The sequence below is a fragment of the Equus asinus genome, chromosome 16 (genome assembly GCF_041296235.1).
Source record: "Equus asinus isolate D_3611 breed Donkey chromosome 16, EquAss-T2T_v2, whole genome shotgun sequence".
Taxonomy (NCBI): Eukaryota; Metazoa; Chordata; class Mammalia; order Perissodactyla; family Equidae; genus Equus; species Equus asinus.
In genome coordinates this window covers 5,105,899-5,125,020 of record NC_091805.1, presented here as the reverse complement: position 1 = coordinate 5,125,020, position 19,122 = coordinate 5,105,899, and the positions used below count along the sequence as shown (strand labels likewise).

At 43.7% G+C, this 19,122-nt stretch overlaps 1 protein-coding gene across 3 annotated transcripts in view; it reads right to left on the bottom strand.

The window, feature by feature from the left end:
• The window catches only part of PDE4B (phosphodiesterase 4B), a 494,697-nt gene that overhangs the window by 109,510 nt on the left and 366,065 nt on the right, over nt 1–19,122 (bottom strand). For all 3 annotated transcript variants that reach the window (XM_014853006.3, XM_070486513.1, XM_014853008.3), the window contains 3 exons: nt 9,459–9,653; nt 839–875; nt 645–715 (listed from right to left, as the gene is read on the bottom strand). In XM_014853006.3, the coding sequence (XP_014708492.3) occupies nt 645–715; nt 839–875; nt 9,459–9,653 (303 nt within the window). The remainder of the gene's footprint in view (nt 1–644; nt 716–838; nt 876–9,458; nt 9,654–19,122) is intronic.

Sequence of the window (19,122 nt, the reverse complement as noted above, 5' to 3'; positions counted from 1 at the left end):
CCGTAGGTTCGATTCATAGACTGAAATGATTTCAGAAGGAGAAAGTTACTGTGAATTCAATTGCCTCTTCGTTTGACAGACGAGGAGCCCAAAGTTGAGCCGTGTTCATGAAATGACCAACGGTCTGTAGTTAATTGCGGGCAGAGAAGAAGATAAACTCACATTCACTACCCACTCCTATTCATCAAATTGCATGAACCTGTTTATATATTATCAAAAAATAGGAAATTTGGAATGAACTTTTTGGTACATTTAACTTTAAGTTCAATCTCTGAATTCATGAATAGCTCATTCCAAAAGAATTTTAATAGAATTTATGGCCATTACTGATAAGTATTCATACCTTCCAAAGTAGTAAATATAAAAGTCAACAAAAAATCCTCATCTCACTCTTTCGTCTGTTATACTTCTACTCTGTACTAAGTGCTAAGGGTGGATTAATAAGACTCAGACTAATTCCTAACATCGAAGCAGTTCTAAAACACTAGGGTGCTCCATCCTATTTTCAGATTTCATCAGGTATCCTAACTTAGCTTGAAGAGCAAATGTCCATGCAATAGTTTCTGCTTGTTTGTTTTTTAACATCATTCAATGTTTTTGCCTTTATGGAAGGGACTTGCCCCTCCAGGAAGAGGCCATCTTACTTGCTGGATGTTCCATGAAGGTTAGTCAGTATAGTGAAGTTGTTTCTCACACTTCGCAAGCTGGCGAGGACCTAGAAGGAAAATGTTTCAAACGGTTAGAAACAAAGGAGATAAATGGGCAGGTTCAGAGGCCACGCTTAGAAACTACACGCAGGGACACACGGAGAGCGAGTCAGGGCTGGCATGATACACACCTGGGCAAAAGGCGTTACGATCAAGTCATCGCCATGTCTGGTGGAAAGAGAGAAGAGAAACGTTTAAAAACACTGTGACAGAGAAGCTGCAGCATTAGACTTGATCAGTGTCAGTAACACAAACGTTCAACAAGTCCTTCTACCTGGATATAAGGCAGGGCTGACAATTAGGCATAAATGGGGATCTCAGGAACTTGACGGAAACAAATGACCAGATTCCCGGCTCCTGGATTTACAGTACTACACGTAAAAGCACTTGCAAGTAAGTGTATATCCTCAGGGTCCATTCCCATTAAACGGCAGACCCAGAGTATGTAATTCAAAGCAACTTGTGGATTTGGGTCACCAGAGCCAGGAAATTCAAAGGGAGGGCTGCCCATAGGCACACACAGAGTTGGAAAAAGTGGCATAACAGTCTGGATAAAGGTTAACTTTGGATTTCCTGGCTTTTGTTGATTTGAACCACAGCCTTAATGCCATTTAAACACAGATTTCTGTCTGGGAATCCCATTACTTTTTGCTTTTAATATAACTTTTTTCTTAAAGTACCACAGGAAAACTTTTAATGGGGAGTATCCAGACTGGCCCTACTATTACCGTAGCATTGTCACCCGTTTTGTCCCAAAGCTCTGACTAAGCTGTACCTAGTGTTGTATGAATCTGTACTTAGGAACAGTCACAAGCGTGTTTCCAGAAATGCACTCTCTCTCCGGCTCACGCTGCCATAAATCTACGTAAGCCCTCATTCAGCCAGCTCTCCATTCAAGCCTTCAGAAGACGTGTTAGCCTGAGCTGCAGACACAAAATCGGGCCAATTTGCTCTCACGGTGTGAATTATAACAAGAAGCACAGAAGGTGATTGACAATGAGCTTCCTTCACCGTCTGATCTATCTTCTCCGTCCTTATCGCCTCACAAATATGGTGACTCACTGGTTCACTACAGGAGGGCGCTCAATAATTATGAAGCTCCCGCCCAGCACCAGGCGTTATGTGAGGCCTGGGGATCCAGGATCAACAACACCTGTGTCTCCATGGGCCTCGTCTCTAGCGAACCCTTTTACTCTGGGGTCTTATTTAACACCGTATTTTCCTATCTACCTTTGTCTCTACCTAGAAGTGCCCTTTCAACTCAATCTGGCAAACTTCCTGTGCATCCGCTTTGTACAGCGACTATAAAAGGAATCCCGACAAGAGGAAGCATTCTTTGCAGGATTACCGTATGTCAGGCCCCACACTTAGCACTTTATGTGCATTATTTCATTTAATTCTTGTAAAAGACTTCAGGCAGGAACTCTTACTGTCATTTTTTAGATGACATCAAGACTCAGAGCAGTTAAGCAACTGCTTCACTAGCTCATAGCTAGTAAGTGGAAGAACTGAGGCTGTTTGATTCCAAAAATTTGTGCTTTTGACCATTATGTCTCTGACTTACGATGACCCTGCAGAGTTGACAGATCAAATCATACAGAATCCACCATTTAATCCAAATTAAAACATTAATTAATTTAATCCAAATTAAAACATAGTAAGGAGACAGAAAAATATTCAAACTACTGCAATAGATATTATAAATATAGGATGAGAGATATAAACAATGGGGCTCGTGGGGTTCAAAGCAGAGGTGATAATTACAGACTATAGGAAGAAGGAAAGGCCTGATGGAATGAGCGGTGTTTGAGACAAACTTTGAAGGGCCAGTTTTCAAAGGTGTGGATGGTAGATGCTACCAACGAGGGAAACGGCAAGAACAAAGGCATTGGACCAAGAAACTACTGAATATGCTCCCTGAGCTGCTTGGTGGCTGTGAGGGTGGAGCTGAGCACATTAACTACAGACCTTTGTAGAGGATAAGACGAGAAGATTCCCCACACCCACATTATGGGCAGTGTGGATGATGGTTGTGGAGTTGGTGCTTAACTCAGAGGGAGAAATGAGCCAGTGAAGGTTTTAGTGAGATGGGCAAACAGAAAGGTCTTGAGAAAGTAAAATGGTCTGGACACCAACGGATGGGCAGGGGAGGGGACAGAGCCGGGAGGAAGAGTTAGGGGGCTATGGCAGCAATTCAGAGGAGAAGAAACAGATGAGGTAGAGGAAGAAGCAGGAAGGGACAATTCGAAGAGACTCTAGACATCTCGCCAAGGACTTGGCATCTAATCGGATAAGGGGTCATAAAGAAATATTTTCAGTCTTAGAAATGGGTATCAGGGAAAATAGCGAAGTCTTGAGTAGAACGAAGAAGGTGAGGAGGTGTTAGGGGAGGTGGTGCGTCACTTTCCCACCTGCTGAGTTCTAAGATATGTGTTGATAGCCTGCGGGAGACATCAAGTCTGAAATACGGGTATTAGAGCCATAGATTTAGGAGTTACCTACAAGGGTGGGGATAGTTAAAGTGACGGCAGGGGTGGGGGTGTATAGAGAGAGCCGGAGGAAGAATCTCAGGGATCTTGAAGAGGAGCCAAAGGAGAAAGAGAGCACAGAGCTAAGAGAGGAGCAGTTGTGATAAACGCCGGTGGTGAATTCTATGGAGAACTGCCCCTTCTCAATGTGCTTTCTTAAGATGAACTTTAGATGGGCGAAATATCTTGCTATTTGCTCATATTTCTGCTGTGAAGTCCACATTGTTCCTCAGACGTCAGGGTGAGGTGGAGATAAGGCAGTAGAGCTATCGTCTATGGCTCCTGAATTTCTGGAGTCTAAATACCCCGTGAAAACTAAGTAACAGAAGCAAATCTCATACATACGAATACCTAGAGCTGATGTATTGTTGAATGTATGGAAAGTTAGTAAAACTGCACAAACTAATGACTAGAGGGAGGTGAACCAATGTTAACGAGGCACCATGTCAACATGACTTTATCATTATGGAACTTTCGAGGTTTAGGAGAGCGGAACGCTCAGAAGCAAGAGATGGACTTGCAGGTCCCCAGCACTGGCTGTCTTAAAGAATTTGAGCTGCGAAAGTTATTGCTGTATGTCAGATAATAGGTCCTAGAGAGATAATCAGACAATTTACAGATAATTTCTAGCAAGCACAGGAAAGAAACAAAACGAAAAACTCCTATTGTAGTACAGCCAGATTATTTATAGAAAGCTTCTGGATTTTTTAAATCAAATTTTATGTACTAATAATTAAGAATAAATGGCATGGGAATAAGAAAACACTGGTTATGAAAACATGCACTTGTTTCCAAAACCACTAGAGGGCGATGCCTCCTGGAGCTAGGCTGGATATTCAGAACCATTGCACCAGCGACATCTAGTGACAAAACCTGCACATTACAATTTTATAGAATCACGGGGACGAGAGCTCTGTGGGTCTTAGAATTGAGTGTGGGTCTGCTCTAAATAATGAAATGGTTTTCTAGAAGCAAAAATGCCACTTCCTACTGCTACTTTCTGGATTTTATTAACTTCCCCTTTATGTCATAGCTACACATAGAATTTTACTTGCACTTTTCTTGTAATAGTGATTTTAGTCTGTCTGATAGAGAGATACAGACTATTGTGGGTAGGAGCACAGCTTTTGGTGCCAGACAGCATTGGTTTGTTTCTCAGCTGCACTATTACTAACTATGAGACATTAGGCAACCTCTCTATGCCTCAATTTCTTCATCTGTAAAGTGGGGTGTTGTGAGAATTCAATGAGTTATTATACATGTACAACTCCTGAAACGGTGCTTGGCTCATAAAAGCACCTTAGTTTATTTGGTTATAGCTATTCTTGTAGAAATAGTTATCATTATTATTATCATCACTAAAGAGTTGCTTGTCTGTCTCCCCAGCTGGGAAGAACTTCTTCAGGCTAGTCATATCTGCCTCCATTGCAGCCAAGAGAACTAATATTTATACTGTACTTTACAGTTTGCAAAGCGCTTTCGTGTACATTATTTCATGTGAGAAGAGAATGTTCTTGATCCTAGAGAATGGTGCAACCACCTATCTTGTTGGTCAGGAGTGAAACCTCTCTCTGTCCCGCCACAGTCGATCACCAACCGCTGCTGATTCTAACTTGCAAATATTGATCAATCGCCCACTGGGCCAGCTCTAATGCACATCCCCACCCTCTGTTATGTGGATTAGCAAAGCAGCCTCCCATTTGGCTCTTGGGCACTAGTTTGTAGGCTTGTCCACCCTCCAAACCCTTCTTCATCCTGTAATCAGAGCTATCTTTCAAAACCATTCGTCCGAGTCTGTATTTTCCTGCTTAAAATCCTTTACTAGCTCCCACCGCTTGCCTGCAGCACAAAGGCTAACTTCTTAGAACAGGCCCTTCATGACGAGGTTCCTGCCTACTTCTCCGGCCTGTCTCTCACCGTGTCCTCGTCCCCTCCTTGTCTGCCTCAGCCATGCTGGGCTGTGGCTGCCCACAAGGCTCCTGACAACTAGAGAGTCAGTCAGCACATGGCCGTTCCTCCTGCACACCTGCTGCCCCCTAACTCCTCTAGCTCACCTGTAGCTCCCTCAAAGTGGGCTCCTTGCCCTGCCTGGCCAGACCTCTCCAAGTCCCATGCATGCCTTTCTACGATTGCCCTGATCCACAGGCATTAGAACTGCCTATCGACTTACTAATTTTTCAGTTCCCTTAAAGACACGGAAAACATCTTGTTTGTTAGTAAAGTGCCTAAATTTAAGTAAATTTTTGTTAAAAGAAAGAATGAATATGATCCTCATAACAGCTGGAAAGGTAGGCAGAACAGAGATTAAAATCGTTACTTTTAGGGGTAGCCCCAGTGGCCTAGTGGTTAAGCTCTGTTTCAGCCACCCGAACCAGATTTGGTTCCTGGGCATGGACCTACACCACTCATCTGTCAGTGGCCATGCTGTGGTAGCAGCTCACATACAAAAAAGAGTAAGATTGGTAGCAGATGTTAGTTCAGGGTGAATCTTCCTCAGCCAAAAAAAAAAAAATCATTACTTTTATTTTTCATCCTCATATAGAGTCAGCTTATGTACTGGATATCCATATGGTTTAATAATCTAGATTCTCTGGATTTAGCTTTGGTCCCCCATTTACCGGGCAAGTTAGTTAACCTCTCTGTAGTCCAATGTCCTCATCTTTAAGACAAGCAAATTATAGTACCAACCACATTTGGGTTATGGGGATTAAATGAGTTAAAATATGTGAAGTACCTTAAATAGCACATAGGAAATGCTCACTAAAGGTGTGCTTTTATTTACAGATAATTTAGACACAATGCAAGGGATTCAGCATCTTAAAGCCTTGGTGCTAGCAAGTGTGATGGCTGCAAGCTAACCTGAGTCTTAGATACCACATTGTATTTTTTTGTAGTCCCTCCATAAACAGGTCTTAAATAAAAGTGGGCTTTATTTATGCTTTTCCTCTTGGTTCTTAGGTCTCATTTTCCTTGACTGCTCTCTCTAGGGAGCACTTAGTCCTCACACAAATGGGGGTCTTAAAAAGCTCCTTGTCTAGATGAGGCTTTACAAAAGGAATGCCCACATGAAGGAAACACAGATTTCCCTTCCCTGTGGCTTTGCAGGTGGATAATCAAAACTCAGTCCTGTCCAGAGTGGTTCCTGCCACAGTTTTTTGGCAATATGACTGTCTCCCCAGTTTCCGGTATTTTTTGTTCCCATTGGGAAATCTGTACCTCATATATGAAGGGATTACGTTAGAGATGACTATGGCACAGGACCCAAACAGGAACCAACAGATTATTGCCACATCTAGGAAAGCATCTGAAATTTCCTTTAGGGACCCAATGGTGATCTTGTTTTCTTTACTAGAAAGCCTTATTTTGATCGTTTTTGTTGCTAAAAGTTACAGCTACTTTTAAATTTTCCATTCGCATTTGTACTTTTATTATCTTTTCTCTCACTCCTCCCACCTATATTTCCTCTTACTCTTCTGAAAGAGTTCAGGTGAGAAATTTTAAAAAGCTAATGCTGTCTCTACCATGAGGATTTAACGCAGAGGAATTATGCAGTTTTCCACCTCATATATAAATTTGTGATGCTCTGTGCTGGATCTGAGGGGATCCTGAGCAGGGACATCCTGCACCCCCACCCAGTGGCCTTCACATCAAAACTCTGGGCCTATCCTTGTCTTTCTTTTTCTTGGCTCTATGGGTAGAAGGCAGGAGACGCAGTGAGAGACTCAGGGGCTGCTCTTCCTCTGTTTATTTCTCCCTAAAGAGCAACAATTGAGTAAAATAGCCTTGAGAGCATTACTTCAGTTTACATCAAGATGTCTGTGTGAAACAGGGTTTCCCAACATGGTCCCGATAAAACAAAATACTAGAAGAATCTGGATATTATTCAAGCTCCACTTCTTGTGGTGTTGAGAAATAAAAATTCCTAAACTGACAAATACGTAAAAGTTTCACTGTAATGTTGAAATATTTGAAAAAACAAAGTTTTGTACTATTTTTATTCACTCACAGATTTTAATATATCCTGTTATCAGTTTCTTTGGCAGGGTGAGATGTTGCCAAGTGTGTTTTTTTGGAAAGCCTGTTTTTTTGTTTGGTTTGGTTTGGTTTTTTTATGAAAGTGTGGCCTTCTTACTTTTAATTTAAAAACTTCTTTTTTTAAAAAAAGAAAAGTGAGAATGATACTAGATAACTCACATATACAATCCTTAGTTGTCTAAATTTAAATTTGGCAACATTGTGTGGGTTCTAAAGTTAGGGGGAAAATTTCACTGGTTGTTAAAGCTGAAAAGAGGGTAATTCCTGAGTCTGAGAGAGCTTGGGTGCAGCATCATTCAGAACCCCATCTGGGTTTCAGCAGGACAGGCTGGGTTGGACTGGGAGCTTTAAGGTCTCTTCAAGTTCAAAAGGTCTGTAACATTTTGATTCCAGGTAAGGAATCAGCAGAGTTTAATCTGAAATTTGGGTAGAATGACCCCGACACTCAGGCTGTTTGGCATGAGTTGGGGACCAGTCAGCTGCCTTCCAAAGCTGGTCTTTCTCGGTGAAACACCAGGTGAAAGAAGCTCTAGTTACTTTCAGCTCATCACATTTCCTGAGCTCTCCCCCTAGGAAGTCCAGACAGGGGTTCCTCTTGGTGGAAGAGAGAATTCTGGTCTATTCACTGTCAAAGCCCCCATCCAAAGCTTGGTCAGAAACTTCCTTGGTTTGACATGATACACAGCCAAGTGTTGGCCCTCGTCCAGACGCAGGTGCCGCTGCTCTGTGCTCATCTGTTTCCTACCTGGTGGTAGAGATGCTACTTTGCTGTTTGAAGAATAGAGGCAAATAGAGTCCAAAAGTTTTGGATATGGTCAGTCTTAGCTACATCGTGGGGTACAGTGTGGCATGTAGTCCTGGGACAAGGGCAGGTTTCTCAATGGCTCAGAGTCTCAGTGTCATCATCTATAGAGTGGAGATAGTCATGGTACCACTTGACAGGCTTGTGGTGAAGATTAAAAGAGATAACACATGTAAGTGAGCCTAGCCCCACAGTAAGCGCTCATTAAACGTTTCCTTCCACTCTGCAACTTCGCAGGAATGTGATGCGGGTGTTCCTCTTGTCTTTCTTATTTAACTCTAATCTCCCTGAGAGCAAGCCACCTTTTTGAGAATAAAATCTGTTTTTAACTCATCTTTGATTTTCCCCTTGTTTTGCTAATCTTTTATCCCCAGAGCCTGGCATGCTGTATGGCCCGTAGGAGAGATTCAGTAGATATTTGCCAAATGAGCGGATAAATGGATTTTAGCCCACCCAGTGACTGAGACATTTTAGGGTAGGGGTGCTTGTATTAAAATTTGCTGGTAGAAATGCCCTGGGCAATATTTTCTTACTGGGAGCTTTAAAATGCCCCCACCTCTTTCACAAGAGGGTGACCTTTTTTAGCCTCCTTTCCAATAGCAGAAAAGAGCCCAGTGGAATTTTCCAGGCTGGAGACTTTAGGGAGCTACTGATATTTTTATAACATATGATGTTAAAAACAATTGTATGAGTGCCCAGAAACCTTTTAAGGCATGAATTCCAGCATCCAACTTTATTTGGTTTCAGAAATTTAATAAACAACACAACCCAGTCATTGTTCTTTAAATAAAAATTAGAGATCTACAATTAATAGCAGCAAAACAGAAACATCAGCTGTGCTTAACAGGGCGGTGAGCGTGTTCTGCCGCACCAAGGAGGCAGGCAACAAGTAGGCATGGTGTTACGGTTCCAGAAAAGGGACACAGACATGTGGCTGGATGACAACTTATTAAATGTCACCAAGCAAAGGCCACTGAGAGAGGATGCATGTCACCAACCACCATTTTTCTTCTTTATTGTAGCCTTATGCAAAATGCACAGGCTGCGGAAACTTCAAGCGTGATTTGCAAAATGTGTTAAGGTTCTCATCCCATAAACGATTCAGCAGTTCAGGAAATGAAGTCAAATGGAATTTTTTTAAAAAAATGTCAATAACACACGTAAACTGAACACTCTGCCTGAGGTTTTTAATACCCATGGAGACCCCAGCTACACATTCCTCATGCTACAGAGATTCAATATCCTTAAGATGGGACCTCTGCTTATGTTCACTTTTCTCCTCCCTCCTTCCCACGGGTTAACGGGAACAGGTGTCGTTGCTGCTGCTCTGACCGGGTTAGAGATGAGGTAAGTGTCAGACTGGAAGCCAGACAGAGCTGTACTTACTGCTCGCTTGGAAGCGAAGAGTTTCTCGACATCGCCTTTGGTGACAAGTCATAGTCGCTGTCTGATCTGTAGAGAAAGGACTCCCTGCGCTGGCTGTGCCCGGGAAAGGTGGCGTGAAGCACCAACCCAGAGGAAGAGCTGGCCTGGGGGTCCAGCGGGCTCCGACCTGGGGAAGGGCCATTCTCCACATCAAAGCTTAAAGAGAAAGCAGAAAACAGTGTTCGCATGAGAGCCACGGCTGAGGGCATCTGACACACATGCATGGAGAACCAATGCGTGCCACGCACTTTACATAACAAAAGCTTCACACTTTATGGAAAATTTTAATTCTCCAAACAGCTCTGAGGTGCAGTTGTTATTATTCTCATTTTGTATAAAGGAAACAGTCCCGCAGAAGTTCGGTCATTAGCAAATAGAGGAGCCAGGGTTTGAACCCTGGAGCAAAGCCCCGTGGCTTTTCAGCAGCATGAGCAACTTTGACAAATTCAGAGTAAGTGCCAACCATAAGATAATTTGATGATAATAAGCAACTCCAGAGACAGCAGCTACCACAGCTCTAGGTGTCAGACGCTGAACTATCACTCGAGTGAGTCTTCCTGTCTGGGAGACTTCTTCCTGCCATAAATAAACATCACAGTCTCATTAAAGTTATAATATGCATATTTCTGGATGTTCCAGGAACAAAGTGCTACCCTGAAAACATCCACTGGCTGATTAGATGGGAGGCCCAATCTGAGACTTAATATTGGTATGCAAGTTTAACCACAGAAAATGACTAAATCTGATAACCAGTTCCCCTCCGGGCTGCAGAGGAGGACACAGTCGCTAGCTCCAGGGGAAACTGCCATTAAGATTTCTGGTCCATCTCCGTCAATCTGGGAAGGGACCCTCAAGCCCAGAACCAGCTCTGATCAATGAACACACAGGCGGGAGCAGTAGAGATTTTGTCTCTCGTTTTCTCTCTCCCCATCCTGGTATTACCGTAGGCACTGTGTCCTTCCCACGCTCCCCGTCAGGCCCTATACATTTTCCCTTAGCCTCAAATCAACAGTAACCCTCCTGCCTACCGTTTCTCTAGACTCCTTCCTGCTCCCCAGCTAAAGCTCTGCAGAGAGGTGCTGGAGAAGGTGAGGCGCTGAGGGTGCTCTCTTCCGGTTAGACCACAGCAGTGGGCTTCCGTTATACTCATTCGGCTGCCATAAATGTTTATTTCCACATTCATGGTTCTTTTCTTTCTCTAGTTCTTACATCTGCTCTCTTGGGGTGGAGTTTGCTAATGGTTTTTAGTTTACAAATTGCCTACCGACCTATTATTCCATTCCCCTCACAACCGCCCTGTGAAGCATATGGCATGACCCCGCTCCACATTTGAGGGAAATGAGGCTTAGAAGGATTTTAAATACCTTGCTCAAAGTCACAGGCTAGTAACTTTCAGAGTGAGAAGTGGAAGACCTGAGTCTTCCAAATCGCTTCTCCACAGCCTCAGACTTTAATCCCAGAGTTCAGAACGGCTCGCTAGGTAACAAGGCAGCTCGCCTCCAGTCTCTGGATTCAAACTAAATTTGTGTTCGGTGTGTGGAGAGTCAGTGAGGTTATGAGCAACCTCAGCTGTTGTCTTGAACGAAGACGGGGGAGGCAGCAGATTACCCTGAAGCTGTAGGTTTCATTGAAACGGGGAAAGAGGAAATGACAGGATGCAGGGTCATAATGCAACCCAGAGACCATTCTGAGGAGCTGCTTTTAGTCAGCGCACAAGCTCCAGGTGTCTGAAAAGCAGCGGCAAGTGAGAATGTCGGGTTAAAAGGACACGAAAGAGCCATAACAATCCGATATGTATTCGGGCTTTCACGGCACTGCAGATGGATTTTCACAGCGGGCCAACAGTCTGGGATGGGAGACTTTCAAAGACACAGGCCAGCAGGCCGGTGGGCATCCTCACACAGACCAGCCTGCTGGCCTGCCCACCCAGAGGTAGAGCTCTGCTCTAAACCAGATAACGTTGAGTGAGTGAAAAAAGAGTGAAAGCTGACTTGCAAACTTTCCTTGGGTGAGCTCCAAGCTAGTTGTTGAGCAAAATAAAAAGCTCCTTTGTGGATAAGTGCTCCTTTGTGCCATGCAGATCCCATGGAACCAGAGAGTCCGGATGCTGGCTCTGAACTCTTCTTAAGGACAAAGAGGATGGGTTCTTGAAAGGTGAGGGTGAGACTACACGAAGCTTAAGAGTAGGCATGAGCTTTGAAATTTCACATGTATTCATGCTGCTATTCATTTGGTATATATCTGTACAGCCTTTACGGATATTAAGCATTTAGGGATAAAACATTGAAATACTTCTGTAACGCTTGGCAGCCAGCCCCTGCCCAGGCCTTCCAGAATCTACTGGACTTCCCGGTGATCCAGTAACTAAAGGGTTGGTGTCTAGAACAGCACGGGGTCTCCAGCTTCAGCATTACGGCCTGTGTCTATTTAATTGGTCAGTGCCCATGAGGCACCAGTCTTTAAATATTGTGAATATCATGGCTGTGTGTATCTGTGCCGAAATCTTCAAAGAGGGGCCAAGTGGGTGTGCCTACCAACCTCTCAGAACTTTTTCCATTGAGAGTTTCCACCAGGCTCCCTCCGCCCTCTTCCTGCTAGAGGCACTCCTGATGGGCACAACATCAGGGCATGAGGCATGACCCTTAAAGTGGCTGTCACAGATATTCTGTCTCCAGTGTTAGTGGCCAGGCCATTTGGTCCTGCCAGGTGAGCAGGGACCAGACCCAGACACCAAAACTCCCCAGGCTGCTCCCCTTTGGGTTTTTTCTTTCGTCTTTCTCCTGCCTAAACTCATAGAAGAGCTTGCTGGAATTCAGATGCCAGGGAAGAATTCTCTGGTGCAAAGAAGCAGTCTCAGTGAGACAAACGGCCTTTCATATTCCCTGGGGCACTGTTTCAAAGCAACCAACACAGATGTATGACTTAGGAACAAACGTGAATCACCAACCAGACAGCAGCCCCAGTCACAGCAAAATTAGCGGGCAGACATCACAATACGGCCCACAGAGGCAGGGGGGAGGAGGGGCGGGCCAGAGAAGAGTGAGCACCGACTGAACGAGCAAAAGGAATATGCCATGCAAACTGAGAGACAATCAGGGAGAAACGGAATCTGAAATTTCAGAGACGAACCCATAAACGGGGTTATTATTTATTCAGGGTAATTTTCGCCTCTGCCTTAATCAGGACACACATTTCATCTCTAGGCTTCTTTATATTAAAAAGAAATCATTGTAAAAATAATATAAGAAAGTTATATAAAACAATATAAGACAATAGAGAAAAAAATTCCACCTTTATTAGCAGTTTAGTATTTTTCCTTCTGAATATTTTTCCCTGAAGGTTTGGATCTTGATTTTTCTCACAAGTATTTTTCTTGTACTGCACGGTTTCCGGAATTATCATTTTCCATGCCCACGGAACTTGGTGGTTCATCCAGAAGCTGGATCATACTTTCTTGAGCATCTTTCCAACTGTTGGCCATTGTGTTCTGAGTACTGGACTGTCCCTGCCTGGAAGGCACTGCCTGAATCCAGCACATGGACTGACACAGGATTGAAAGTGACCTTTTTCTAGCCTCAGAGACAGCACCCCCCCGCCAAGTCCTGCTCTCTGAGGTCCAAGATTCTGTACCCTGCCCTCCCACTTGATTCTGCTTGCTTCTCCCTGCCTCAGTTGATTGCCCCGGACTGAATCAAGTGCTTGTTGTCTAAAACCTAATATTTCTACAATTTTCTCCTGCTTTGAGCTCTCGACTCCTCAAGGCAGTGGTGGTAGTTCGTGACGTTGTGTGTGAGAAGTGGTGCTCCCTGAAACTGGAATGCCCACTGTCTCCAATAAGTCACTATCTTCAAAATTCAGGTCACGGCACCTCCTCCAGGAAGTTTCTCAGATTGCAGCCCCAGTTTGATTTAGATACCTGCTCCTCCCCTGTGCTCTCCTAGACTTCTTTATTGTAGTACTTTGTTATAGTACTTACATCTCTCTCTTTAATTTTCCATTTATTTAGCTGCTCCCCAGTAGATTCTTACCTCCAAGAGAGAAGAGACCTAGCATTACTCACTTTTGTATCCCAGGCATCTGGATCAGAGCCTTGTAAATAGTCGGTCTTCCAAAAATGTTGGCTGAACCAACGAAAGAATATTGCAATTTACTGTGAAATGTTTCTCCTCTCCCTTCGCTCTTCCTGTCTCCTACCCTCATCTCAGTTCCCACTCGTATGGGTTTCTGCTGTTTCCTTGAAACCAGTCTATAGAGATGTGCCATTCACTTATTTGATAAGTCTTGGGAGGCAGTCATCTAAAAACTAAAATAAAATAAAAAGTGCTGCCATGTTCTCCCTGAAAAAAACAAGCTTGCCTAGAAAAATCCCTGGCTTCAATGTTTGAGATGCTGACATCTTTACACAAACCCCCATGGAGGGAAAAGCCCTCCCATGCCAGCTTCTCTTTGCCATCTTCTCATCTCTGTCTTTTTACTAAAAGCAGGAACATTCTGCCCCACACTTTCTCTCCTGGGGCTTTGCATTCCCAGGAACCATGCACAGCCAGCCCTGAACTGGTGCGAGAGGGAGCCAGCAGATGGCAGAAGACAGCTACAGCTTCCTCAGCTGCACCCCCAGCTCCCATCGGAGCAGGTGGGGCTGTTACCAGTCTTGGAGGGAGAAATATGACTGAAGCCTTATTCATGAGCCTGGGAGAAAAAATCAGGGATAAAGAACAGAACCACAAGGTGTACATGAAACCTTTCATTAAACTAAAGGAATCTCTACTTCCAAGAACTCAAGCTAAGCCAGGCGGTTGCAGAATTGCCCGCAGTTGTCCCCAGGGTGGTTGTTCCCTGATCCCCAATTACCTGTGCACACCCCAATTTCTGTAACAAAGACTCACGAAGCAATATCCTAGGAATAATTCATTTCTGAATCAGAGGAAACATTTCTTTTTCAGCTTAGTCCTTCTCTAGGTAGGTCTCTGACTTATCCTAACAAACAGCACCCCTAAAAGGGTCACAAGCTCTACAAAAGAGCTTCAAACTCCCAGGGCAGCAGAGAAGCTCGCCACCATTTGGGGAGAGTGCTCTGCTTCTTGATTTTGCTTTTCTTTCTTAAAAATTTACTCATCGAGTGTCTTTTACATCATTGACGTCTCACAACTCTGCCAGGCTAATTCTCTTCCCCTCCTTTCAAAGAGGAGAGAGCAGAGGCTCCAAAATGGGAAACCTCATTTGAAAAATCCTAATGTGTGACGTCTTTTAATTATACCCTGCAATCTGTGCTGAGGGATGGCTCCTCCATGATCCCACAGACCTTCTTGATCCCAGAGCCGACCACACGGGACTGTGGTCCTCTGTCTTATCTCTTTCACTCCACTAGACTGCCACTGTGAAGCAGGGACCAAGCCTCATTCACTTCATATTCCCAGGGCCTAGAAGTGAGTCTCACGCCAGAAGGCATACAACAAATATCTGTTGAAGGACGGCGAGGATCTCACAGTTTATATCTCTCATCTGACAAAAGCCACTTCTAGTTGGATTCAAACCTCTGGCAGGTGAAGACCTCAGAGGACCTCCTACACGGAGTCAATATTTCCTCTTTCCCCATCCTTACTTAGTCCCCCAGTAGGCTCCCAGGAACTCCATCCCAGGAGTTTCGGCTTTTGAGCAGTTTTGTGTCTATAATAAGGTATCTGTGTACAGAGTGTGTGTGCGTGTGTTGGGGTGGTGATGCATTCATGAAAAACTGCTGTGACTCTTTAAAGTTCTTTGGGAAAATATTTCTTTCAGTTGTACTCAGAAACTAATGTCTTCAAATGCTCGCTTATCATTTTGATAAAAATAATCATTTACTTATATACTCATATTGGCCATAACCTCAGTGTGCTTTATGATCCTTGTAGATGGGGAAGCTGTCCACGGGCATGCATTTTTACCCACAATGACAGTGACCTACCTTTATATAATTAATGGCTGCAGGCTGCAGTCAGTCCTAATTTCTAATGAAGGACTTAACCATGCAAAATCACAGCCAGCGTGATGGAGAGCCCACATCCTAGCTGAAGGCAAGCAGACCTCCCCTGGTCACAGTTACAGCAGAATACTGCAGCTCTGCCCTGAGAACCAGTTCCAAAGTCTATGACCTCCTTCCCACACAGTGGGAAGGAGAACCATGATGTTCAGCTCATCTGAATCCTAGAAGCAGCTTCCCACTGCTTTCCCTTCTTCCTAGGGACTTTGACAACTGCCTTCATGGCAATAATCCCAAACTGCTTTCCCCACAGAGAGGTTCAACCAGAGGCAGCAGAGTAATGCTGAAGAGCTCTGGGATGCTGGAGATCCAGCTTCCAGTTCCTGCTCTGTGGGGAAATAACTGAAATGAAACCAGGACGCCCTCCCCCCTGCTCCTCACACCTTCATCATTTCCCCACTGAAATGAATGAGAAGATCTCTGAGGCACCTCTGAGATCAGACGTCTTCCAGAGACTCTGGGGATGGAAGAGTGATTTGTTCTCAGGTGTGGTTTAATGTGGTGTTATATTGTCAGTGATATTCATTCGCTCAACAAATCTTTATTAAGCATGCACTAGGAAACAAGGCACTATTCTAGGCCTGAGAATCCAGCAATGTACGGTCAGCAAGATTCCTGTGGGGAGAGATGGACAATAAATAAATCAAACAAGGTAATTTCAGAGAGTGACAAATGCTATGGAGAAAACAAAGCAGAAGAGGGCGGTAGAGACAGGTACAGAGAAGAGCATTGCTTTAGTTTGGGCGGTCAACAGGTCCACTCCATGCAGTGGCGCAGACTGTCCATTGCTCTACACCAGGACACACACCCATCTTTCTCAGACAGTGTCACTTGAGTTGAGATCTGATAGAGGTAGTAGTAAGGTTTATCCTTGGGTTCTTTCCAATCTCTGTTTCTACATCCTTTTAAACCAAAGAATTGTGTCAAATGATATTTGGGTTTGAATCTGATGTCATTTATTAAGCTGGTGATTTCATTGTTGTCATCCCTGCCTCCTTTCTGAGTTGAGCTCACTCCATTGTGTCATATAGCTATATCCATATTGATATCTATCGATTTTTGTGTCTCTACCACAACACTTGTCAGTATAATTGCTAGTGGTCTAGACTGCCCGTACAGGGTTGTGTTCCTCAAAGACACAGAGCATCTTTTTCATATTTTTTCCCCATAGCTAAGGGCCATGCCTGTCCGAGGTACTTAACAAATGTCTGATGGATTAAAAGAATGAAGGAATTAATGGTTTGGGACCAAAGAACTTTCATGAGGTCCTCTTGATACCCACCAAAGACAGCACAGACATACTTCTCCAACAAGAAGGATGTGAGTCGTGTGGGGACACCAAGCTGTCTCCTGCCCTCCGCTCTAATCGATCCTTAAAAGCTAGCTCCATAAAGAACCAGGGGTTTGCTACCAAACACCACCTGCAGAGAGGGGCTGGAAGCAAGCCCAGGAGCAGGAGAACGACCCTCCTTGGCAGCAGTCATCCTCATCCTTCAGTGTGGATGGCGTCAGAGATGGAAATGCCATGAGCATTCCTCTTGATGTTCCTTTGGTAGAAAGCTTTAATGTTACTGAGGACTTTATGTTGCAAGTTCTTTTATTTGCTGTTTGAGATCCTTTCTCATGTTGTAAACATTTCGCTGAAGAAATGTGTAAACAAAAACAGTAACACCAAGACCTAATTTTTCTAATGAGATTATAAGCTTTGTTTCAAATGCTTAGAAGCATATTTTAATGTGATCCTTTAATAACTTCACATTGTGCCACTGCTATGTTACATGATTTGATGCACAAGGAAAATAGGACCAAATGTAAACAACCCTACCTCATAATTATAAGAACGCTATTTCTAACAAGTTTACGAAGTGCTCCGTCCATCTATTTCTAGGTGAAAAAGTGATTTTCAGAAATAGGAATGTTATAAAGTAAATATATATTTCTCTATGTTTTCTAATTATGGTTGAAATTTCACAAACCCAGTCTCAAACTTTCATCCACTAAAACTTCCTAAGGGATGGGACAACTCTTGACAGTAGAGGTCACTTTCTATAGGACAGTGATTCCTGGAAAGGCAGGGGTCCCCCAGTGAGAATAATTTTGTGTGGGAATGTGTCTTGTGTGTGGACTTTATAAGGCAAGGGTGCGGGGGCCAGGCTAAGCACTTCCTACTTCGTTTTGCTGCTGCCCTAGTTGCACTTGGGGGTCTAAATTATCCTTCCAGCTCAACATTTTCAAGTCTATATTCTCCACTTTTCCTAAGAGGTTATCGTAAAAGATATTCAAATTCTCTCTTCACAAGATATAAACACTCCCATTTATACGTTTGGTAGCCCTGTCAATAATGAAATCTACTAATTAAATAAAGCACTTATTAACAAATATGGTACCAGCTTCTAGCAGTTCAAAGGCAATTGAAATTTCCTTTAAGAGACATGATGTTATCTGGGAAAATCAGAAATTGCTGCCTTTTTAAAAAATAAGTTCTCACAGACCATCTGGAAGTCAGTTCAAGAATTCTGCTTGAAATCTATTGCTAAAATATTGTAGATAAACGGCCATTTAGCCTGTTGGTATACTTCAGTGATGAGGGACTGTTAACTTCATAAGACAGTGAATTTTACCTTGGGATTGATTTAATTTTTTTTTTTTTCCTGAGGAAGACTGGCCCTGAGCTAACATCCGTGCCTGTCTTTCTCTACTTTATATATGGGATGACTGCCACAGCATGGCTTGCCAAGTGGTGCCAAGTCCACACCCGGGATCCAAACTGCCAAACACCAGGCTGCCGAAGTGGAACATGCACGCTTAACCTCTGCGCCACCGGGCCAGCCCCTGATTTAATTGTTTAAGACTTGGACCAGAAACCTTAGTTTATTTTCATCTTAGCCCACACCTCCCCCAGTCACCCCCCATCCACTTACTCACTCAGTCTCCTCATTGTGGTAAACGGAGTTGCCATCTACTCAGTTGAATCATCCATGATTTTACCTCCTTCCCCAATGCCTTTCCTCTTTGTCAGTTGGCCAACAAGTCCTACCCATCCTATATCAAAACTATACACTTATCTCTGCTGCCACCACTGTTTCAGGGCTTTAAAATCTCACTTGAACTAGAATAGCCAACGCTGTGAATCTCCCCTCTTCCACTTTCCTCCCATCCTCCAACCCCTTCTCCACAGAACAGCAAGAGCAACTTCTTAACACAAAAATCAAAGCAAGTCATTGCGTTTAGAATAAAATCCAAACTCTGTAGCACGGACCACAAGTCTCTACATAATCTGGTCCGTGGCACCCCTCCAACCTCCCCTTATACCACATTCCCCTCTGCTCAGTATGATTCAGCCTCAGGGGCTTCCTGTCTCTTCCAAAAACATGCCAACTCCTTTCTCACCTCAGCAATTTTGCACATGTGTGTTTGGTTCATGGGAATATTTTCTTTGCTTTGAACAGTTCCTAGCTCATAGAAAGTGCTGAATAAATATTTGCTGAATGAATCAATAAATGCTGGTCTCTCTGCTCTACACTTTGTATGGCTGCCTTCTTCTCTACTAAAAAAATTCCCTCTTCAACTCATTATTTAAGTAGGGCCCCCTTTCTTCGTAGTACT